We start from the raw sequence: 24723 nt of genomic DNA on the forward strand, positions 1-24723 counted from the left end.
CCGATCATATGATTGTTATCCTCAACTGCAGCTTAAGGAGAAAAGTTTCCAAGCCCATGACGCATTCCTGATGTACATAACAAGAACACTGCATGGAGGCACTCATAACCAACTTTCTCATGAATCTAAAAGTTTGATTAGCTGATATGGATCTTGGTTTATCCAGTTTTCGAAGTTCACCTATATCAGAATCGAAGGTTTCACTGGCCGTCCTTACCGATTGCCAATCTACCCAACCAATAGGATGGTCCTATTGAAAGTTCTCAAACAATTGGAGACATATCAGAGTTTCAAAAGAATAAGACAAAAGGCAGTTGTATCTTTTCCATTCTTCATTGGAAACATGGATGAATCTTGTTCAACTGCGCAGGCAGCTGAGGGTGGCAAACTTGAAATGCAGTGGTATCCTTTTACCTTCTACTAATCTAGAACCAATTATGATCCTCACAATAACATCAGACCAGTAAAGGATGAAAGATTCAGGCATAGAGTAGATAAAGAAGATTTCTGGGCAAATGTTGCTGATGAGTACGAAATCAAGAAAAGGTTACATTCCAGGCTATCTATGAATTTCATTAGAGAAACTCAACCTTTTCTGGTACCAGATCAGTTAGAAGATAATGAAGAGCACACTCAACCTAGTTTTGATGAGCATGCACCTCTTCCTCCTATAAAGTGGTCAGAGTTAGATCATGCAGACTTAGCCCCCCCTAATGTGGCTAGTCATGAAATATACCAGATGGTGGATTAATCAACAGTGTCACAGGCTGAAGCAGAAGAAAATAACTTTGACATATACTCTGATGGAAGTAGCAGAAGGATATTCTTCAAATGAAGAAGCAACACAAAATGCCAGACCAAACAAGAATGCTAAAAGGAAGGGGAAGGGAATTGAGAATGAAGAACCTGTTCAGAAAAGGCAAAGGATAGAACCATCTCATTTCGCCATATCAAGGAATGAGAAATACATATTAAATATTGATGAACCATTGGTTGAAATAGAAATTCCTTCTTCAATTCATGATGAAAATGCAGAATTAGTCTATCAGGAAGATGAACAACCACCATCACCCACTAGCACAAAAATCCTAGAATTAGATCATGACACAAATATTGAAGAGGAAGAGTTCCAAGAAGGGATGATTTTTGCTCTTCAGGGGATTGCACCTGACATAGAAACAAAGGATGACCAAGAGGTAGAAGCCATTGAGAAGCCTACTGTTCCTGAATGGTTGAAGGAGAGATTGAAGATGAATACACCAGTAGTAGAAGAACAAGAAGAGGATGACATGGTAGACTTCTTGGCCAGATTAGAGAAAACTGCTATAAAAAAGCTAGCCAAAAGATATTCTACCATTTAAAGAGATGAGACAAGCAACCGCACAATGCAAATAGCTGTGCCTAAGGTGAACAAAGCAAAGGGAGACATTGCCCCTCATGAGTTTGAGATCACCACTTTTGACTTAGGCTCAGTCACAAAAACCCAAGCAAAAGATGACTTAGATAATTCAGTTGCTTCCATAAAGGCAAAATTGGATGAGGAGACAGAAAAGAAGAATGAGCACAAGAGAGAAGTAGATCGCCTGAAAGAGTACATTCGGTAGTTAACTACTAAGCCACTTGATCAAGCCAACCCAGAAGCTCTCTTACTTTTGGACTCACAACAGGTAGTCAAAAGTTCGGAAGAAGATGCGGTGACAACCAGAGAAACCAGGGATTGGATGGAAAGTACAAAATAAGAGGCAGCCAAGTTCATAGAAGAAATATCATCAGCGTATGAGCAAACTTCTTCTTTGCTTTCCAAGATTGAGAACATGGCAGAAATGTGGGCAAACTTTCAAGATGTCTAGGAAAGAATCATTCCGTGCCTTAGAGAACTCAAAGGAATCTCATCCCAAGAGTTGGTTAATCATAATATAATTGAAGCAGGGGCTGCTTATGATTTCCACAGTTGTCTCTGGACATTGGTTGCATGGAATGAAGTCTTGGAAAACGTGCAGATTGATGCTAATAAAATAGAGTAGATAAGGGCCATTCGGGATAAGAATTTTCTTATAGTTGCAGAAATACTTGAGAAAGAAACAGTCCGAGAAAGGGATATGCAGTTGGAGAATCGAAGGATCAAAATACAAAACATTTTCCACAGTTGTCTCTGGACATTGGTTGCATGGAATGAAGTCTTGGAAAACGTGCAGATTGATGCTAATAAAATAGAGTAGATAAGGGCCATTCGGGATAAGAATTTTCTTATAGTTGCAGAAATACTTGAGAAAGAAACAGTCCGAGAAAGGGATATGCAGTTGGAGAATCGAAGGATCAAAATACAAAACATTTTCTTTGCCATCTCAGAACCGGTCTTGAAGAGCCACCTGGCGAAAATATCGGAACTCCTTTCTATTAGGGGTGTCTTTCGAAAGCAACAACTAGACTGAGAATTCACCTTTGCTCTTTGTGCAGATGACTTAGAAGGATTGGAATTCAAGGTCAACCTATTGCCACTTGTCACAATGGAGGAAGTGGACCGAATTGTGTCCAAGTTCAATGAATATCAAAAGAAAGGGATACAATCGTAAAAAATAGCATCTTGCGACACTTTCTTTGTAATTGATCTTTGATATTATTTTGGGAAACTCTATCTAGGGTTGTATTATTTAGATCTCAGCCGTTGATCTTAGATCGATCTTGGCCATTCATTTTTCTTTCAAAACTCTATATAAACCACCATTCTCTCATTTCATTGTGTTGTGGAGAGATTTATGAAATTGTTGCGCAAAGCTATTTGAGTAATAAAATATTCATTATTAGTATTGTTTTGAAATCTTTTTTATTGCTAAATGGTTGTATGGTTACATACTCCCTTCAACAATTAGATTAGATTTTCTTAAGTAATTTGTTTTCAAGTTATTAGATGAATGATATATCTGATAGTATTGATTGGTAAAATCTTGCTCATACTTTTGTTGGATGGATGATTTCCTTTCAATGTGCAAAGTTAGTCTGAGCTGTTTTTAATATGGATGTTTAACTTCTACTTGGAATGATATTTTTCAATTGTTGGTATTCTTCTTAAGTATGAAAATCTTAAGCATAACCTTAGAAGATTGCACCCGCTTTACGTAGTTGTCTGAGTGTGGCGAAACAGAGCATCGTTACTGGTTTCATCCAATCATTGCCGTCTCTTGAGTTCATAGGAATAGCTTAGGAGTAGCATAGGATCCCTAAACCCTTATCCTTTTTTATATTTTTTCTTAGTCCTAAACCAGAAAATCCAAAAACATAGAGCATAAATTGTCAAATCTGCCTAAGTTCAACTCGTGAATGATACCAGTCGATAAGCGTAAGTCCCCCTTGAGATTTTCAACACACTACCCAAGCAGCTATCCCACTAAAGTCGCTCATTCGCACATATAGACCTTGGAGTCGCCTTGTGGTCTTCTCGCAATCTTGGCACAAGTAGTGATTTTGTTCAGGAGAGGATAGGATACCCTTGTGGTATTTTATTCTAAGTGTTCGGTAGATGATAAAACATCCACCAATAGGGCCAAATATTCAATTAATTATTTGTGCCTATCCCAAGGTAGTGAAATAATAAATATTAAAGTGAAACATTTTAATGAACATTTAATATGCTTTTTGAGGAAAATCAACCTCTTCTTAGAGACATAAATACTTCGCTTTGGGAATTGAGCCATTCATTCTATTGTGCATATTTTTCGTGAATTTTCTCTTCGAGAAGAAGCCAAGGGTTTCTGTCTTTAGCCAGCCATTGGAGAGCGAGAATTCTTCAGTGTTGCAGCCATTCTAAGGTGGTGAAATATCCAGTGAAAGTGGCATTCAAGAGAACTTCATACAGAGGTTCAATTTGAGCTAATTTGTGAAAATTCAAAGGGGTTTCAGGCAGATTTGAAGAAGTTTAATATTCTGATTGGAAAGCCAAATTAGAGCTGTGATTTGCAGATTGTTGGCAATCATTATCAGGCTGTGTTCTTCCATGTACCTGGCACCCTAGGGAATTGTGTGATTTTGGTGGAGGAGGAATTAAAAATTCTGAAATTAATTTGGAAGGGGTCGTGGGGTCTCAAGAAGGTTAGGCACAGCATTTGGAAGGCCTGAGGGAAGCGATTCAAGGAGAATCGAATCAGTATTCTTCTGCTACTGAATCATACAAGGTTCTTTGTCTGGCATTGTAGTTGCTTTTTGAGGTGTCAATCAAGTAGAAATTGATATGTTGATTTGGTTGACAAATAAGCATTGTAATTTCTGATATTTACTTGTATTCAAGCTGAATTACTTTATTTCCAGAATTGTAAGCTTTTCATTTGCATTTACTTAATTGCATGCCATAATTCAAAAACCAAATAAAATACAAAATTCTGAAAAAATCAAACAAATTCAGTAGTGTGTCATCAAAGTTCATAGATTATCACAGTTTGGAGGACTTAGGGTCTTTTGATGCAATCCGAAATTTGTGGTTGGTCTTAAATGAATTAAATCAACCAATTCCATGGTTCCACAAGACAATTCTTTCAACATTTCACAAAACCCTCGTTTTAAGTCATTTTAGGCATGCTCAAGGAGGGTTTATTGAAACTCAATGCTCCCGATCCTAACTCACCTTAACAACACTCCAAATACATTACAATATGTTTGCACAACCTCACCAAACAGTCCCCACACCATTCCATCCATGAATGCATCAATTAATATTTCAAAAATCAGACTTTTGACTGATTTTACCAGTCTGAGACATTAAATTCTGACCTAGGGCATCACAAAAACCCATCCAAACTTTAAGATTGAAAACTAAGGCTTTGGAATCTGAGAGTATACCTTAAAAAAAAACCATTTCACTCCATTTGGGCCTTATCCACCGCAGGGAATGAAAGTTATAGAATTTTTATGCTCGCTGTTTACCCTTACATGGGATTTTGACAGTTTTTCGTAAAAACCTCATAAAATGCTCGATACTTGGTGAAATTCTCTGAAACCAATGCCAAATGAAAGGTAACTCTCTCCTCTATCTAACCATATAAGATTTAGTTCATTTTGAGGCCACACGTGCACGTACAGTTCACTGCAACACGACTGTTACCAGAAAATCTGGAAATTACAATCATTAAAATGGTCATAACTTTCATAATACTTAATAAAAATCAAATGAAACAAAAGGCAAATGATAGATAATACAATGCTCTATCGTCTACAATCAAGTGCAGGTCGAAATAGCATCATACAAAGTCATATAATTCGCTGCTACAGTTGCAGGAATCCTCAAAACATAGAACAGTCAGAAATGTATTTAGTCTTTCTTCACAAAACCATACAAAACTGAGCCCCCGTCTTTAGATTCGACCTTACATTGCTTTATAAGCCTCTTACAACCCTCTATGCCAGTTACAACTAAATTTCAAATTCCCATGACCGTTAGACTTCCTCCTTTCACAAAATGACTTCAACTTCTTCTTGTAATTTTGCAACTTTTGCCTTTGTGTAACAAAATGACATTTTTTTGCAAATTGAGTTAATTGACCTTCTAGAAACCTAGTGACTCAATTACATTTGAAATAGTCCAAGCATGACCTTTTTTCATGCACTTCATGACGAAAATTCAAATTTTACAATATTGCCTTTTGGAGGCATAAAATACACAAGGTGCTCCTGCACCATATTTATAGATTTGGTGAAAGTTTTCATTCAGCAATATAATGGATAAAAACATTAAAAATTATTCAGTTAAAGTTTGGTACATCTTAGGTTGGAGCCTCTTACTCAAGAGATTGGAGTCTCTTGTTGAGTTGGTGGTTAGTGGAGGGGATTGGATTCTCCTGTGAGTTGGAGCCTACAAAGTTGTGTTGACGTGTATTTTGTACACAATCATACACAGAATAAAATACCCAAGGGTACCTTATCCTCTCTTGAATAAAGCCTTTGATTGCTGAAGATGTCGCAAAAAAGGATCAATCAGGGTGACTCCAATGTTCTTTTATGTAGGGTCTTTACATGTGGATAAGCACCAGTGGTCGTTGTGATTGCTGTTTCATCAAGGGGCCTTACGTATCCGAATTGCAGGAACAAGATTTCTCTAAACTAACAATGTTCTCAAAAAAAATCAAAAGGGTAAAGTTTGCAAGGGATGAATTCTAATCTAATCCTAAGAATGACTCAATGCGGGCAGGACTTGGTAAGATTCTACCAACTTCAATATTGCCATAAAATAACAACTCAACTGAAATTGATGCGATCTTTTAAGGTAATAAATGATCTTTCAATTCATCAAGGATCATAGACACTACCACAAAGGCACATATCCAAAGTTCAATGACGATTGAAGGTTTAGGTGATTCAAGTTTCTCCAGTTGACCATGCAAGGCGTTCCTACAATCAGCAAGAAGCTAGTGGTTTGGAACGTGAATCTCACCAAAGATCAAGCCCAACACTTAGTCCTTCAAACTTAAATACTACTTCGGTTGAGAATGATTCAAGAAAACAAACAACCATGAAGATAGCCACAAGAATTGCAATGAAACACCATAACGTCAATATTTTATTGATCTCAAGGCCAAAATAGACAACAATTGCTTGAAATTCCTTCTTCAAAGCTCAATCTTGCTACAAATACTTTCTTCTCTCAAAAGCTCTAAACTTCTAACTATTTCTTATTGCTCTCTCTCTATAATTTCTAATATCTAATGACAAAATGAAAAGGAGTGAGGGTATATATAGCATCCTCAATTACAATGAACGGCTCAAATCAAAAAGAAGATCAATGGCCAAGATTATGACACCTAAACCCTAATTAGGGTTTATTACAAATAGTCCCTTTTTTATTGAACAGTATTAAATGCATAGCCAAATATTTAATTTGGCACAAAAATCTAGGAGACATAGACCAATGACAATTAAGGTGCCACATCATCTATAACAACCTTTCTTCTAGAATCTTATTTCCTTTCCAATGCTCCTTCTTAGCATATGCAATGAATCTAGACACGATTCCTTCGATTTCAGCAATTGGAATCTTGAGAAGATTCCTCATTCGTTCCTCCAAGTGGATGACCTAATTGAAAGCCTTGAGAAGAGCAGTGTCCCATCCAGGTTCAAGTTCTTTGATTTTCTCAATCAGGAGCATGGTAGCAAACATCTGATCCCGTTGCTCATCTGTAATAACATTCTTATCTTTGCAAAAGATGACCTTGACTCTTTCTTCTAATTCTTGCAAATCCACATCTGTCTCAACCTCGATCCTTCTGCCAAGAATAGTACACAATAATTCAAACACCTTGTCCTGGATCGGATGGATAATCTCTTCAACTTGATTGCATTTGTTACTGATATCCTCAAAAAGAACTTCCTTCATCTGGAGTAAAGTTGACCATTGGAGTAAACTATGAGGTCCTCCATCCATTATCTTTTCTTGTGCTAGGATCTTCCTTGATGTTTGTCTGATTACTTGCAGAACAGGAATGATAACATCTTTAGTATGAGCAAAGGCGGCCACTATTATCATTAGGTTGTGGATGATCTCAAGAACTTGGATAGCTTTGTGAATGGTCTGCATCATTCTTGTTGCAAATTCAATGGCAACTGTATGAGATTTGTCAATCCAAGAGCTCATGAGCTGGACCAAACTCTTGACCCTCTCTGCCTCACCAACTGATTCGATAGGAAGTGCCTGCACAGGAGATACCGCTGGATTCTGACGTCCTAAAGGCTGATTGAGATGGCTAAAGTAGCCTCTCCATGCACCTCTCTCTCTCTCAAGCTTTCTATTTTTCTCCATTTCTTCCCTAAGCTTGTCTTTTAGCGCTTCAAACGAATCGGTTGCCTCATCCAACGTTTGCTCGGCTGTGAGTGGACCAAGCTCAAATGTCTCTACATCATATTCCTCTGCGAGGATCTCACCTTCATACTTGTCCATTGCTGGTGTAGCTATCTGCAATTTCCTGGATCCTGTTTCGTCTCTGATCATCTTGGACATCTTAGTGGCCTTCCTCTTTTCTGTCACTTCCTGAGAATTTCCAACAAGGCTTTCTAAATCAATCACATTATCTTCGTCCTCAATCACAATCACCCTTGTTAGTCTCTCCTTTAACCAATCCGGAATGGCAGATCTTGTTTCTCTAACCTGTATCTCCTTAGGCAATGTTTCTTCTTCTCTGAGAGGAGATGTCACTTCGTCATCATTCTTGTCTTCATGTAGCTCATTGACTTGGAGAGATCGACTTGATGAACGTTGAGGTGCCTGTCCTTCCTCATGTTTATTGTTCTGTACCATTGATTCCATAGATTCCTCCATTTCAAGTGTCCTCTTCTCTTGTCGAGAAGATGTGCCGGATGAACAATCTCGATTGGCCTCTGGCTTCTTCTTGGAGGATTCTCTTTTCTCAGGTCTCTCTTTCCTCTTCGAGCCTCTAGGATGAGGATTACCCTCACTTACGCTTCGAAGGTTGCCTTCGCTCGTGCTTCTGGGATGAGGATTGCCTTCACTTACACTTGCTCCTCCTTCTCCTGGTCTTTCCTCCAAAGTAAAAGTCATAGATATGCCCTGCTCTCTCAACTTTTGATGTTGCACATCAACCCATCTGCGAGTACAAGACAAAACTGGAGCCATCAAAGCATCTAGATCCAAAATCTTAGGTTCATTCCAATCTATCCTCACTGCTTTGTTTTCTCGGTCATATGATGATTGGAGATGTCTGCCACTGTCCTGAGCTTGGTCGACCACTCTGTAAATCTTGCATTTCCTGATGAAGTCTAAAGGCAATCTGGAATGCATCTTTCTTTTCACTTCAAAATCATCTGAGAGGTTCATCCAAAAGTCTTCCACCTGAGGTTCATGTTTGTATTTCCTACCGACTGTTTCCTCTATATACCCATAAGGATTAAAACTCTCTCTCAAGGCGAAGAATGAAAATGAATATAAGGCCAACTCCTTCTCTGCATCATCCATGGCTGGAACATTAGGACATATCTTAACTGAATTTCCTAGTATGATAGGCACAGGAACTCCATTTCCATGCCTATGTCTGAATGCCTTCGCATAAGCTGCCAACTGTCTAGTTACCTCAAGTAACACAATTCTATCTGTCGGATATCTGGGCAACATGTAGGGAGGTGAAGGACATCCATGAACTCTAATATAAGTAAATTTCTGGAATTGGATGAACCAAGCACCATACCTCTTTACAAGCTCTTGTGCGTCTTGAGATAGCCGATTGTGAATCCCGCCCTACAATGTCCTGGTGATGTTCATCGTGAAGGTATCATTGACTAACTTGTAGTCACTTCCTGGCGGATGATGCAAATGAACATAGGAATCACAAACTTTGACTTCCCCGGGCCCTCTTCTGATCACTCCTCTGTGAGGTAATCCTGCATATTCAAAACTCCTGATCAAGGCATATATGATGTATGAACTCATGTGGAAAGACTTGGTAGCCTTCAATCTTCTTAACTGCATGTCCAAGCAATGGCTAATCATTCTAGCCCAATGAATTGTTCCTTTTCCTTGAACTATTACTGGGATGAAGTAGAACATCCACTTCTCAAAATAGAAGGCTTGAGGAGCTCCTGTGACTCGGTTGAGCAATGTTATCAAATCTCTGTACTCCTCCTGGAAGTCGATCCTATGTGGTGTGTTTGGAATCTTGCTCAGGCGAGGACGACTCTTGAGTAACCAATTCTTGTTGATGATGCTCAAGCAAGTGTCTGGATCATCTTCGTACATGGACCTGGCTCCTTCTAAGCTTTTATAGATCATATCTCTATGCTCCGGAAGATGGAGAGCCTCACTTATAGCCTCCTCTGAAAGGTAAGCCAAAGTGTTTCCTTCTTTGGACACGATCGATATGGATTGTGGGTCATAATGGCGAGCACACTCGATCATCAACTCATGGCACTGGATTGCTGGAGGGAAGCCGGCCGCCTTAATAATGCCACTTTCGATTATTCTTCTTGCGACAGGTGATGGTTTGCCAATGTAAGGGACCTCTCGAAACTTCCTCACACTGAAGTTTCCCAAGTTGGTATCTCCAATGTTGCTCCACTTCGACACGATCTTGGTCTCCAATTCTTCATTCTTTTGATCTTCCTTCATGAGAGCTGGACGACTGGTGGATGCTCCTGCCTTTGGGGTCGCCATCGTAACACCTACACCACATTTCATAATGAGTAATGGATTTTGCAATATAGAAATATAGACTAGATTAAAGATTGAATTTAGGAAACTTCATGATAAATCCTTGAATTATCATTTCCTAAATATAACGATGCAATTTGGAATTCAAGATTCAAAATTCAAAATTCAAGATTGAGGCTAGGACGATTCAAAATTCAAAATTTGGACGTGAGCTTCTTCTAGCAAATGCGCCTCCTTCATCAACTTCACCACCTTGGGTCTTCAACGCCTTGAGGGAAACTCGCTCCACCTCTAACCTCTAACAAAGTTCGCACTCTTCCTTGGATTGAAATTTCGCTCCTCTCCTTGGATCAAAATTCGCACTCCCTTGGATCAAAATTCGCACTCCTTTGCATGAAATTTCGCTCCTTCTATTGCTTCTCCAAATCGCATGTAAACAATGATTGAACGATGGATTAAAATGTTTCAAAGTACCTCCCATATATAGGCGCTTACCTCTTTATTCCCACATAGGCCGACTTTTGGAAATAAGGCCAAAAATAAACAAAATTTAAATAAAAAGGAAGCCGACTTTTATAAAAATATAAAAATATAACCCCAAGCACTCTCCCTTTTTATTTAATTTAATAATTAATTAATTAAATGCCTTTGTAATTAAATTTCGATTTTTAAAAAAGGCTTAATTCAATTATTAAATGCTTTATGCGAACTCATTAAATGCCAATTTTAATTAAAAATATTTCAAAGTTTTATAGAATTTAGCACTTAATGCAATTCAAAAAATGTTGGCGCCTAAACATGGGAGGAATTTGGGACATTGATCAATATCGCTCTGGTCCCTGGGAGAGGGACAGGAGCGCCCATGCATTTTGGTCCTCCATCTTTCATTTTTTACGTCTGAAACTTCATCCTTTACGTCCAAAATGGAGTTCTCGCTTGACATTTTGAGTTTAATCTATTCCATCTTTGGAATGAATGCTTTTTAAACCATTTTCGCCCTGGTCCCTTGGTGAGGGACAGGAGCGATTTTTGCTTTTCTTCCTTGGCCCTTGTCTTTTAAATCGTCAAATCAACTTGCGAGGTAAGGAATGATCATCCTTGTTTGTTCTACGCATATTTAACTCGTCCTTTGTAAAGCAAACCTGATATTCTGGAGATTTTCGCCCTGGTCCCTTGGTGAGGGACAGGAGCGAACTTTACTTCTTGCTTTTGGTCTTCATTTTCCAAATTGCCAAATCGAGTTGTGAGGGCAATTGATGATCTTCCTTGTTTGCTTTATGCATGCCAAACTTGTTTCTTCAATACCAAATGAGTTTTCTAAGGATATTCGCCCTGGTCCTTCAGTGAAAGAGAGGAGCGAATTTTACACTTGAGCTCAAAATTGTCGATTCTTGAGGTTAATTTCTTGTTCTTCGTCCTTCGAAAATCATTTTTGACCTTGTGTAACCTTGCCTTGACGTAGTTTTTGAAGGGAATGATTGATTATATAGAAATCGCCCTGGTCCTCCAGTGAAGGACAGGAGCGATCCTGCATTTATGGCACAAATCCTTAATCATATCAATATCTAATGATCCTCAAGGCGTAAAACATTGTCCCTTATTCCATGTTGAGTCTTGCAAATGAAAGTGGCACTCCAAAACGTTAGGTATTTAAGCAAATTTAAAGATTTCGCTCTGGTCCTTGGGAGAGGGACAGGAGCGCCTTGGGCAATTCCATCAAGTTCTCGGGGTTATTTACAACTTCGTTCTTCTTTGAGACATTCCAAATATCATTACCATCATATGCCTTAGCCTGGATTCAACCAAATTTGGAAGGGAATGCTAGATAATGCATATTTCGCCCTGGTCCCTGGGTAAGGGACAGGAGCGCTTTGGCCAATATAGGCTTCACTTGTGTTTCGCCAACTTTCAAAATCATCTTCGACGGATTGGTTGGGTCTTCTTTCCTTCATCTCAAGCTTGAAATTCGCTTTTCCTTGGCCAAGAACTTGTCCTTTGAGAAAATCGCTTTGGTCCCTGAGTGAGGGACAGGAGCTACCTTTAAAATCGCTCTGGTCCCTTGGAGAGGGACAGGAGCGCCTAGGCAATTTTGGGTTGATTTTCAATTTCGTAGACGGCTTAAGTTATATTCAATGAACAAAGCATTCCTCTCCTGACCTCCTCAAATCGCAAAATCACTTAAATCTTGCAAGGACAATGTAATTTCGAAAATCAAGCTCCGGTCCTTCAGGGAGGGACAGGAGCGATTTTTGTCTTAAAGGTCAAATTTTCAACCCTTCATTGCCAACGACTAAGTCTGGGTGCTCCATCATGTTGATTTCATCTCTTATTGCGTCCTTGATGCTTCGATTTGATCAACTAAAGCCAAAAATGATCTGAGTAAGCCATTTCGCCCTGGTCCCTCAGTGGAGGACAGGAGCGATTTGGCCTTAAACCTTAAAAGCTTGTCATATTTGAGTCTCAAAAATCTTCAAAATCTTCAATTCATGTTCGATTGTATCTCCTGGCGACCCTGCACAAAACAAATAAAACAAGTCAATAAGCAAGATACATAAAATATCAATTTCGCCCTGGTCCCTGGGAGAGGGACAGGAGCGATTTTACCTCTATAGGCCAAAGTATCCAAAATTAAGGCTTTCAGTCACTTCACAAGGCATAATTAGGTTATCTCCAAGGCCAGGGGTCAATTATCAAACCTTCCAAAATTTGGTCAAAATTCGCCCGGACAAAATTGCACAACTCCATCATTAACACTTAGGTAAAATTTGAACTTGCCCTCAAAATCCTGACTGGACCTAGACAGACTCATCTTATTTGAAAATTGCAATCTACGCGAGGATGCTCAATAATCTTTCAAAATTGGACTGGACTTCGGCTTGAAAACATCAAAAAGGAAACCCTAAGGCTTAACCCTAGTCCAGACGACTCACTCACTTACCCAAAATCCTAAAAGCAGAGAGAAGAACAGGCAAAACCGAGCAAAAAGAAGGGGTCCCCATTCTAATGGGGCGATGTGTGAAATGGTCACAACAAGTTGTAAGAAGCAATATTTTGCTGTGGTTTTTTCCCAAGGGTTTCCATATAAAATTGTGTGTGCATCTTGTCTTTTTTTGTTAGATCTTAATTTTGTGAATGCTTTGTTCTTTGCTTTAAGATTGCTAAAATTATAAATTGAAAAAGTTGGTCTTGTTCTGATTCAGTCCCGCTCTAAGTATAAGTGTTCGTTTGTTTTCTTCACATCTTTTACTACAAAAGCTAGAAGCTGATGTGTAATTGTTTTATTATGAACCTTGGTATTTGTTGTGACGTATTCACACATCGCCCCATTGCAAATGGGGACCCCTGCATTTTTTGCCTTCTGGGGTTTGTTTTCCAGGTCTTTTAGGGTTTTGTTTGTTAGTCTTTGCAGAATGAGTGTCACCAAGGGGATCACTGGATAGTAGGCTTTGCTTAAGTCAGGGAGTGGTTGATCAACTTCGGCTAAGATATGGAAGGAATAAATCAAGGATCTAGCCTAGGACAAAGTCAAGCCAGTTTGAGGGTGAATTGAGCCTAGGATGAGAATTTCGCTCCTGACCCTTCCAAAGGGTCCAGAGCGAAATTCATGTAAAACCCTATTTTCTACAAAAACTGGAGCTATATGTCAACCTAAAGGAGAAATTTGCATGGTCATGAGGAAAGGAGGCCTAATGAAAGTTTGTCCAAGGTATGAGGAGGAGAAAATATGTGAGAAATTGGCTCAAAGGGTGAATTTCGCTCCTGACCCTTCCAAAGGGTCCAAAGCGAAATTCATATTTCCTATATTTTGCTTCTTAGTTTGATCAAGTTTGGAGCTCCTAAAGCATGGTTTGGTAGGTTTTGATACATATTTGCCTTGAAGAGGAGTTTTTGGACCTTAAGATGATGAAAGCTAGCCTCAAAAGAGGATTTCGCTCCTGACCCTTTCAAAGGGTCCAGAGCGAAATCCTCCATTTTGCCTTGTTTTGGCCTAAGAAACCTAGTTTGACTTTGCCTGGGGCCAGTTGAGTGATGGGTTGCCTTGATTAGGATGGAAGGAAGTTGGTTTGATCAAGCTTGAGGGAAGATTGGGTGAATAAGGTGCTAAATCAGCCTGGAATCATGATTTTCGCTCCTGACCCTTCCAAAGGGTCCGGAGCGAAAATCCTTATAACACTCATTTTCCTTCCTTGTTTTGGCTAAGCGTTGGCATGATGAAGGAGGAATTAGTATGTTCTTGCCTTGAGAGGGAGTGGGATGATTTGGAAGATCAAGATTTTAGCCCAAAAGAGAATTTCGCTCTTGACCCTTCCAAAGGGTCCAGAGTGAAATTCCTTACAAACCTCATTTGCTACCTTGTTTGGGCTTGAAACCTTGCTCCTTTGATGGAAAACGATCTATATTTGCCTCTAGGAGAAAACTGAAGTTTAAAAAATGAACAATCAAGCCCAAATGGTGATTTTCGCTTGTGACCCTTCCAAAGGGTCCAGAGCGAAAATCCTCCTAAGGCTCATTTCCTCCCTAGTTTGACCAAATTTTGAGTTGCAAGGCATCTTGAGGGGAAGAGTGGACATGTTTGGACTTTGGAAATGTGTGAGAGCTTTGAAAAAATGAAGGATTCTAGCCAAGAAGGTGAATTTTGCTCCTGACCCTTCCAAAGGGTCCATAGCGAAATTCCTTACAAGCCTACCTTTTTGACCTTGCTTGGGCTTAAGACTTTGATCCTTGCATGAGAATGATGTTTAGTTACCTTCTAGAGAAGATTGGAGGTGAAAAGATGAAGGATCAAGTCAAGAATGAGATTTTCACTCCTGACCCTTCCAAAGGGTCCATAGCGAAAATCCTAAATCCACCTATTCCTTTCACATTTGTGCCAAGTCAGGCCTAGACAAGGATGATAGAAGCCCTTGAGATTGCCCTTGAATGGATTTTTGTCTCAAAAAATGATGATTTTGGGCTACAGGAAGAATTTTGCTCCTGACCCTTCCAAAGGGTCCAGGGCGAAATTCATTATATGTCTTGTCCCTAGCCATGATTTCTAGCAAAATTCTCTTTTCTAGTCACTTTGAGGTCAAGCGAAATGTTGCAAGCATGGGAGAGGGATCCAAGGATAAGAGTCCAAGTAAACAAAGTGAAAAGAATGGAATTGAGTGAGGATAAACAAGCAAATCATGAAATTCGCTCCTAACCCTTCCAAAGGGTCCAGGGCGAAATTGTGCAAAACCTATCTTTTCCCTCAAATTTATGCCAAGTCTAGTGTGGGTCAAGATTAGAGGTGTCCTTAGGCATGTCCTTGAATTGTCAAGAATCATCAAATATGAAGAAATGAGCTCAAAATGAGAATTTCGCTCCTAACCCTTCCAAAGGGTCTAGAGTGAATTTTCTCAAAACCACCTTTTTTCCCAATTTTGTGCCAAGCCTAGTGTTGGCTAAGGTGAGTTTTGATGGGAGAGGTCCTTAGAAATAACTTTGACTTATAAATGATTATCAAATGTGAAGGAATTGAGCCTAAAAAGTGATTTTCGCTCCTGACCCTTACAAAGGGTCTAGAGCGAAAATCTTAAAAACCATCTTTTCTTCCAAAATTTGCGCAAAGTCAAACCTAGACAAGGGTGAGAGAAGTCATTTGGATTGCCTTAGAGTGGATTTTAGTCACCAAGAATGCAAATTTTGAAGCCAAAATGAGAATTTCGCTACTGACCCTTCCAAAGGGTCCAGAGCGAAATTCCTAGGATCACCCTTTTTCCTTGCAAATCAAGTCAAGTTTTTGGTTTTTATGGCCTAGATAGGAGTGAGGCGATGTGTCCTTGATCTTGGAGGTGGATTGGAGTTGAAAAGATGAGGAAATAAGCCTAAAATAAGATTTTCGCTCCTGACCCTTCCAAAGGGTCGAGAGCGAAAATCCTAAAAACCATCTTATCCTCCAAATTTTGTGCTAAGTCAGGCCTAGACTAGGGTGAGAAAAGCTATTTGGAATGCCTTGGAAAGACGTTTGACCTTCAAAAGTGTGAATTTTGAGCTAAAAGGTGAATTTCGCTCTTGACCCTTCCAAAGGGTCCAGAGCGAAATTCTTCATCTACCTATTTCCTCCTTGTGTCAAGTCAAGACTAGGAGTCCTAAGGCGTAGTTGAGGTTGAAATGATGTTACTTTGCCCTGCAAGCTGAATTGAAGTGAAGAAAATGAAGAGTTGTGACCTAAAAGGTGAATTTCGCTCTTGATCCTTCCAGAGGGTCCAGAGCGAAATTCCCAATTTCACTCAAATTGCTCATGATAGAGGTCAAGGCGTGGATCCCTGGGCTCTGGAGGAAGGAAAACTAGTGTGTGCTTGCCTTGGAAGGTATTTTGGAGTGGAAACATGATAGATTTTGTCCTAAAAGGTGAATTTCGCTCCTAACCCTTCCAAAGGGTCCAAAGCGAAATTCTTAAAAACATCTCTTTTGCCCCAAATTTGCATCAAGATTGGTGTTGGTTGAGAATAAGGGCATCCTTGGGCATGTATCTAAGCAAGTACGGTTGCAAAGTGAGAACAATTTGAGCTAGGAATGCAAATTTTCGCTCCTGACCCTTCCAGAGGGTCCAGGGCAAAATCCTTATAGGGCCTGTCCCTGGGGAGAATATTGAGCAAGCTTCATTTTAACATCTTCTTGTTGATGACTTAAGGTAGAAAATGCCATGTTGAAATAAATTTATTATGTGTCCTTAATCATCTTTTGGTTTGTCTTGCAGTTAAAAGAAGACCAGGCCAAGACAAGGACGACCTTCTCCAGTCCAACATCAACAAGGACGGCCTTCTCCGGTCCAGCATCATCAGGGACGACCTCTTCCAGTCCAACACTTGAAGGAAAGGTACACCATCCATCCTGCACATCAAAGACAAAGGAGGTTAAAGCAAGGGTTCGTTGAAGAAGCATACAGTTTCAGAAGAGTTAATTAAAGTTAGCTTCTCAGCATCATCAAATTGAGCATCTACCAAGTTACAATTGTCAGACAAGGTGGCATCCCAGTCATCACTCCTCCAGTCAGATTGGTCCACCTCAGCGTGTCCAGATTCAATGTACCTGACTCATTGGAGATGGCACAAACTTTGATGTACCTACCTCAGTTATCCATTGGTCGAATATTCCAGAGAAGACGTGTCCAAATAATGCAATCATTTCATTGGCCAGAATTGAGTTGTTGTAACAAACCCTAATTAGGGTTTTCATTGTAAAATCTTGGCCATTGATCTCAAGTTGTTCTGAGCCATTGAATTGTATTGAGGGCACTATATAGCCCTGGCTCCTAATTTGTAAAGGCTAATAGTTAGTCAATGGTTAGCTAATAGAGAATAGTTAGTAAATAGTTGATAGTCGGTGAATGAGTAGTAGAATAGCAAATAGAATAGCAATTAGAGTAGACTAGGAAGAGAAGACAAGACATTGTTGCCTTAATTGTAAAGACTTCTTTTTCATTGAAGATATGGTGAAATATGTCGTTTCGTTGCAATATGCATGGTCTCTTGTTGAATCTTCGTTTTAGATGATAGATAATTAAATTGAATGAAAGTTGTTGAATGCACCTGTGTGGAATCCGTCTAATCCATACCACTAGCCTCTTACTGATTGTAAGTGCGCCCTACGTGATCAACTGGCATAAAATGAGCGTAATCTCAAGTCGTTACACGTCTATTGTTCATGCATTAACTTGAATGATGATCAGTATCTGATGGTGTCCGATTTGAATATATTTGAAGCATCCCCCAGAAGATCGCACCAATTTGGTGTTGAATTGTTCAACTTGATGGTGAGACCCAGCCCAGTAGGACTCCACCTAGTCGTTCATCCATCTTCTCGCATTCTAGGTAGTAGAGTAGACTTCCTGAACCTTGCATCTTTTGCCATTTGTTTGTCTTCCAGTTAGTTAATAGGACCTGTGATTCCAGCAAATCAAACGTTTAGGTCGTTGAATTGTTCAACTTGATGGTGAGACCCAGGCCAGTAGGACTCCATCTAGTCATTCATCCATCTTCTCGCATTCTAGGTAGTAGAGTAGACTTCCTGAACCCTGCATCTTTTGTCATTTGTTTGTCTTCCAGTTAGTTAATAGGACCTGTGATTCCAGCAAATCAGACGTTTAGGTCGTCAAGTGTAAGTCCCCTTGTGATTCCAGCAAAATCACATCATACCACAAAGAGCTTATCCACGAGTAGAGAACCTACATACAAGAACCTTGGAGTTGCCTCGACTATCCTTCGGCGAGATCTTCAGCAGTCGGGAAACTTTGCTCAAGAGAGGATAAGGTACCTTTAGGTATTTTATTCTGTGTTTGGTCGTGTACAAAAAACACGTCAACAGTATTTAATAAGCAAAGAATCTGATCCACTATAATGCCTTGGCACTTATGTTTAGTAAAAGCTTATTTTGAACTGCTTAATGTAGTGGCTGCTACCCCTATTTACTCAATTTCATGACATCTAGTCAAATGCGTTGGAGGACTGGTGGCCAGTTTTTGAGAGATGTTTTTGTGCCCCTGGGGTTGTCTAACTAGGTTGACTATGTTGTCCAAGTGATTCATTAATGGAGATTATTGAATTATGAACGGGCTATTTTACTGTGGTTGATGGAGATGCCAGTCTTTTTTGTGATATAGATTAGTGCCAAGCCAGGAATACAACATTAAATGAACTGACATGTTTGGTGTTTTTCCTATATCATATATACCCACCATAATTTGTTAGAATGGTTTTTTGTATTGTTGGCTTGTAGCTTCTAATCTTGTCTGTTTTAGTGTTGGAGTTTCTTTTATGTGCTGCATGCTATTTTTACTGTCTATTCTATTTATTCCTATCAACCTACTGTGTTCATTTGTGAGCGTTAAAATAATTTCTTAATTTTTAAAGTCTTTTTGCTAGTTTGTGATTATGAATATAGCTAGAAGACTCCGGTAAGAGTTTTATTTAATTAGCTGACATACGGATTCTTGATTTTTTTCCAGTTATTGGATGTATCTTACATGTGTGTTTTGCCTTCCCAGGTATGTGCATAGCTATCAAAGCTATTTGTGGAATCATGCTGCCAGCGCAAGGGTTAAGAAATATGGTGAGATTTCCATATGATTCTTTTTATGTTCACTGACAAGTAGGAGGTACTTATAGTTCAACATTTGACAGTGGCAGAAAAATGTATGTGCCAGGCTATTGAAACATAGAGAACAGAAAAATCATGTAGAAATTATTTGATACAGTTAACTTGCTCTTAGTTGTTTTGATTTATCTGTAATCATAGTTACTGTTGGCAGAATATAGGGATGTGAGGCACCACAGATGTCATCTGGGTCCCCACATATATCCATTATATACCACTTAAATAGCCTTAAAAGACCTCTATTATGCCTAAATAAGCTATAAAAGTGTAATTATTATAGAATAGAAGGCAAATTTGTGGGAATAAGATAATTAAGAATTATTATGAAAGGATATTATGGAATGCCATTATGAAAAGGCATAAAGAGGCTATATAAAGAAGGAAAAGTGGGAGATAAGAGTGTGGAATAATGTGGAAACATGTGAGGAATAATATGAAGTAAATATATGTGAGAATAGTGAAGTGTAAATATTTATGTGATATATGTATATACTATATATGGATGAAGCATGATGAATGAATTATAAGACGTGTAAGACATTTTTAAAGTATATGAATATATGATGTCATGGATGTATGTATATGAATGTATGTAATTTATTATAATTTTGTTTATACTTTTTGCATATCTAATTTCTTCCTTTTTATTGCATCGTACCAAGGTTTACTACATATAACATAATATTAAACCTTTGGTCAAGGTTTTTCTGTCAACTGTTACCAAATTTGGAAATTTGAATGTGTTGGAGGCGGAAAAAATCCTGCAATTCTAAATTCTGGTAAAGAAAGTCTTTATATACATAGGATACATGATTAATTGCTTCGCATAAGGTGTGGCAATCCAAGCTGGCTAGGATCATCAATTCAAAAACAAAATAGGCATGATTTTCAAGGTACAATTAAAATATGATTTTATCAAAAATCACAATTTAACTGAATAACTTGCTGGTCACCAATAATTTTTCTTTTTTTTTAATATTGAGTCTCATTTTTACATACAAAACTTAATTTTTTGTGGGCAAATTTCAAGGCAGATGAGAGTTTGATGAGCCAACATCTTGTTGGATGGAAATTACAAAAATATGAAGTAGTGTTATTTTAGTTTTTGGAAATAGGGTTAGGTTTTTTTATTTTAAATTTATAATAAGTTAATAACCCTAAACTATTTATTTACCGTATTAAATCTAAACAAAATCCCTGAAGTTAAACCCTAAATCAGAAACTTTTACCCCAAAGTCTTGTTATTGTAACTTTTAGGGACATGGTAAGGGCTTTCTAGAGTTTAACTTAAGGTCAACATTTTGGGCTTATGATTTAGCTTTAGGGTTTTTGTTTTAACCCTAAACTATGAAAAATGGAAACCTAAAGCTAAATGTAAAACTCCAAAGACTAACCCTAAATTATTGTTGTTTTAATTTTAAGGGATGGTTTTAGGTTTTTTATTTTAAATTTATACTAACCCCAATGGTTAAACTATTTTGTACACCACATTAAATGCAAACAAAAACGTTAAACTCTAAATCAAAAACACAAACGCTAAATTATTATTTTTATTTTTAGGGATAGGTTTAAGGTTTTTATTTTAAAGTTATAGCAATGCTAATGGATAACCCTAAACTATTATTCCGGTTTTGTGTTAGCTATTGCAGTTATCTAAATGTGTTGATGCTCTAATGTCAACCCTAACTATAAACTTCGACTTTTTAAAGTTTAGGGTTTTAAAATTTTCTTAGTATCCTATGTACGAACTCTAACCTTAAATACTAATTTTAGTATTTTCTAAGCTTAGCGTTAGTATTAAGGATTTTTAACTTTTTAAGTATGTACTAAAGGATTTTTTATTGTTTTAGTATGCACTAAGGTTAAGACTAGCATTATGGATTTTTTAAATTGCTTTAGTATGTTCTATGTTCTAAGCTTAATTCTTAAATGAAATTGGGTTTGATATGAGATATTCATTCATGTAGACCCCAATAAAGGCAAGAAGAGACCGCAACATGGTCAAGACCAAAGTGACTTTAAGAGGGTTCTAGAGCGAAGGAAACAAAGACGTCTATGAGAGGTCATCAAAGTGACTTTAATACTGTAAATTCAAGTTCGAAATCCATCTTGAAGTAGAAGTTGAAGTCGAAGTGCGAGTCAAAGTCATAGTTGGTAGAGAAGATATCATAACACTCAAAATGCTACAAATAAGCATATGAAGGAAGTGGGTGGAAATAGCATGACACCTTAAAATATTAGATGAAGCGTAGGTTGAACTTGCAAACCGAGTTTGGTACAAGGAATCTAAAAAGCTTCCTCTAGATGAGGGAAATCTTCATTGGGAGATAGACTCCTTCATAGAGGAAGAGTTGTTAAGTGACGAAATTGAGCCAAAAACTGTAGGTCTAAGGGTTAGAGAGCACAAAAGAGAAACTGAGGTGAAACAAGGGTGCAAAATGATGAAGCTATGTGAAGAGTAGAAGATTCTCACGTGGCTAAGAGTGCGAGAGGAGAATTGAAATGTTCAAATCAAAGCTCCTTTGCAAGTAGGTTCCTAACACTATTTTTATATGAAAACAAAACCATGCTGACCCCACCATCAAGCGCTAGTGTAGAAAGATAGAAGTTGCTTAAGTTGACAAGTTTTGGATCCAAGGATCCCGTAAAGAACTGTGAGACCTATGAAATGATTCAGACAACAAATGGTTGGGATCTTAGTCACAAGGTTCGAATTCGAATTTGAATTCGACAGCCATGAAATTCGGATGAAATTCGACAAGGGAAAAATTCGAAAAACAAATTCGGATAAAATTCGCCTTATATGATTTTGTTTATTTTAAATATATGTAATACTTCTAATAAATTATCAAAATAGTTTAACATTGCTGAATAGATGGCACATTTATAAAATATAAACCAGAAGAAACATGTGAAATCACGATTGCGAAGATGTTTTCTTTTCAAAATGGTACGATAAAAAGTCCTCTAAGTCATCAACTTAGCAACCTTGTGAAACATGGAAACAACCCGGAAGTGTGGGACCTTGCGCAAGGGGGTTGAATCTTCGGAGAAGGCCAACTTCCTTCTCATTCCAGGTGTAGGTGTTGAACCAACTCAACACTTAAAAACTTATTACTAAGCCTATCCTAACAACTTGTAGAGGCAAAAGGAAGAGGGAATTGCTTGAAATAAAAGGAGGTGGTGCACCAAGAAGAGATTGTTTCTCTCCCTACCGAAATGACACAAGTAATTAACTGAAACACCCTAAAGGTCCACAACTTTTCAGTTGTATGAGTGACCCCAGTGCATATACGATGGTTAGAATTCACTGAATGCCAAGAGGGGAGAAGGATTTCCACAAGTCACACTCAGAAAAACCAGTTAACACATCAAATATGAAGAGAAAAAACCACAAGACATACACCTATGATGGAGTTAAGAAAGCGTACACAACATACATAAGTTGAAAAGAGGCAAGAATCGTGATTTTCAATTAATCGTAAGGCCAAAAGCCAATCTTATAGTTGTAGAAATGCAAAAATTTACAAGTCTTCAAGAGAAGAGAAGAGCACAAGAAAGCTCAAGGCAGCAGGAAGAGAACCCTTTACAATGAGGCTTAACAACCTTATATAGAAAAATGGGTTACAATGGTGATCATGACCCCTGCATGTCAGTCTGGAAGTGCATGCACTTGGCTTGTACATACAAGCAACCTAGCCATACCTCCAAAGGCAATCTTGAGGAAGGTGGGTTAACAAACCTTCCAAAGTCAGACATGACATAAGTCACCCAGCATGGTCCCCGTACCTCCTTGATGGACACCCTGCCAAAACATTTAATGCACCCTTGTGGCTCCACAAAAAAAGTGCATAAGTCACCAAAACTGTCGGAGCATTTAAAGCCTTGAGTGTTGATCATGCCATCCGGAAGTGTCGCTAGTCGGAAGGAAGCCCGAAGACTTCGGAAGTTCAGACTCCCGAAGTGAGGAAGACAAGGGAAGGAGCAAGGAACTTCAGAACCTCGGGGTTCCAAAGGAACTAGGGAGAGAAGGCAAAACGGAAAGGAACTTCAGAACCTTGGAGTTCCAAAGTTCCAGGGAATTGTTGAAAGGAACTTCGGAACCTCGGGGTTCCGGAGTTCCGGGATAGAGAGGGAAAGGGTTAAAGAGAGAAGGGGAACTTCATGGACCGGGGTCACCGTAGTTGGGGAACTCTGGAGACCGGAGTCACCGTAGTTGGACAAGGAACTTGGGAACCTGGGGGTTCTGGAGTTCCGGGGGGTAGAAGGACAAGGAACTTGGGAACCTAGGGGTTTCGAAGTTCCGGGGTTGAAGGTTAAGGAACTTGGGAACCTAGGGGTTCCGGAGTTCTGGGGTAACTTCGGAGACCGGAGTCACCGTAGTTGAGAAGACTTAGGAACTTGCTTCTGACAAGACAACACTTCACACTTCATAATTCCATTGCTTTTCTCTTTGATCAACTGGGCAGCGCTGGTCCATGGAACATATCTCTAATCGGTTCTCACTGATGGACTAAGGGTGTCATAAAGATGACAACAGTTACAAACCATCATACTCGCACGCGTGTCTGACCCTCTACAAACAATGCCACAATTGAAGATGGCTCCTACAAACATAGTCGGTGACAACATTGCCAACTAGGAACACCGTTAGATGGCAGCAAAACCATCTGGCACAGACCCCATGTCGGCAACGAAATTACTTGGCACGTCTGCTACAGACCCCATGCTGCTCACTGTAAGCATTGGTCGGGACACTCATGGCACAAAATGATGTTGTCAGTACCCAACACTTTTTCCTTGACTGCGTGGTCATATTGTCGGAGAAGAAGGCCTAGGACGCCCTTCTAGGAAGGGGTTGGCTGATTATGGCAAAGGCGAACCACGACTGGAAGAAAAACACACTCTCCATCGAGATTGAAGCCCGGAAGTACGTGATCGACTTGAGGAATCAAGCCGTAAATGAGGAATCGGTGTCGTCTGATTCGGACTCAGACGACTCGCACAATTGGGAATGGGGCTCACAGAATGATAGGAAAAGGATGGAACTTGATGACGAGGGGGTTTTGGAACTGGAGGGATACTCAAAGGATGAAACAAGTTCTCTCGCTGGGCTCTTCCATTGGCAGATGGAAGACTATGAAGTATTTCACCCCGATTGCCACATGTTGCAGATCGGGGAATCAAGTGCAAGTACGGAAGATGCAACTTTTCCCCCAGAGTATGGGGAGTACCGTGAGGGGGTAGCACAAGTGGATGATACACCTGTGCACCGGTTTGAATGGGACAAAGTCATCAAGTACGAGGAGTGCAACGTGAAGAAAGTAAATTTGGGGAATGATGCCAATCCAAAGGTAATCTTGGTCGGGGACGATTGGAACCCCGTGCTGAAAGCGGTGGCATTTAAAATTTTCTTGGAGTATAAGGATGTGTTTGCATAGACGTACAAGGACCTGAAAGGGATA

At 39.1% G+C, this 24723-nt stretch overlaps 1 protein-coding gene across 1 annotated transcript in view; it reads left to right on the plus strand.

Annotated features, from left to right (window-relative positions):
- Positions 1 to 24723, plus strand: part of LOC131856345 (multisubstrate pseudouridine synthase 7-like) — a 144631-nt gene that overhangs the window by 73030 nt on the left and 46878 nt on the right. The window contains exon 14 of the mRNA XM_059208040.1: positions 19149 to 19213. Within this exon, the coding sequence (XP_059064023.1) occupies positions 19149 to 19213 (65 nt within the window). The remainder of the gene's footprint in view (positions 1 to 19148; positions 19214 to 24723) is intronic.

The sequence above is a fragment of the Cryptomeria japonica genome, chromosome 7, assembly GCF_030272615.1.
Source record: "Cryptomeria japonica chromosome 7, Sugi_1.0, whole genome shotgun sequence".
Classification (NCBI taxonomy): domain Eukaryota; kingdom Viridiplantae; phylum Streptophyta; class Pinopsida; order Cupressales; family Cupressaceae; genus Cryptomeria; species Cryptomeria japonica.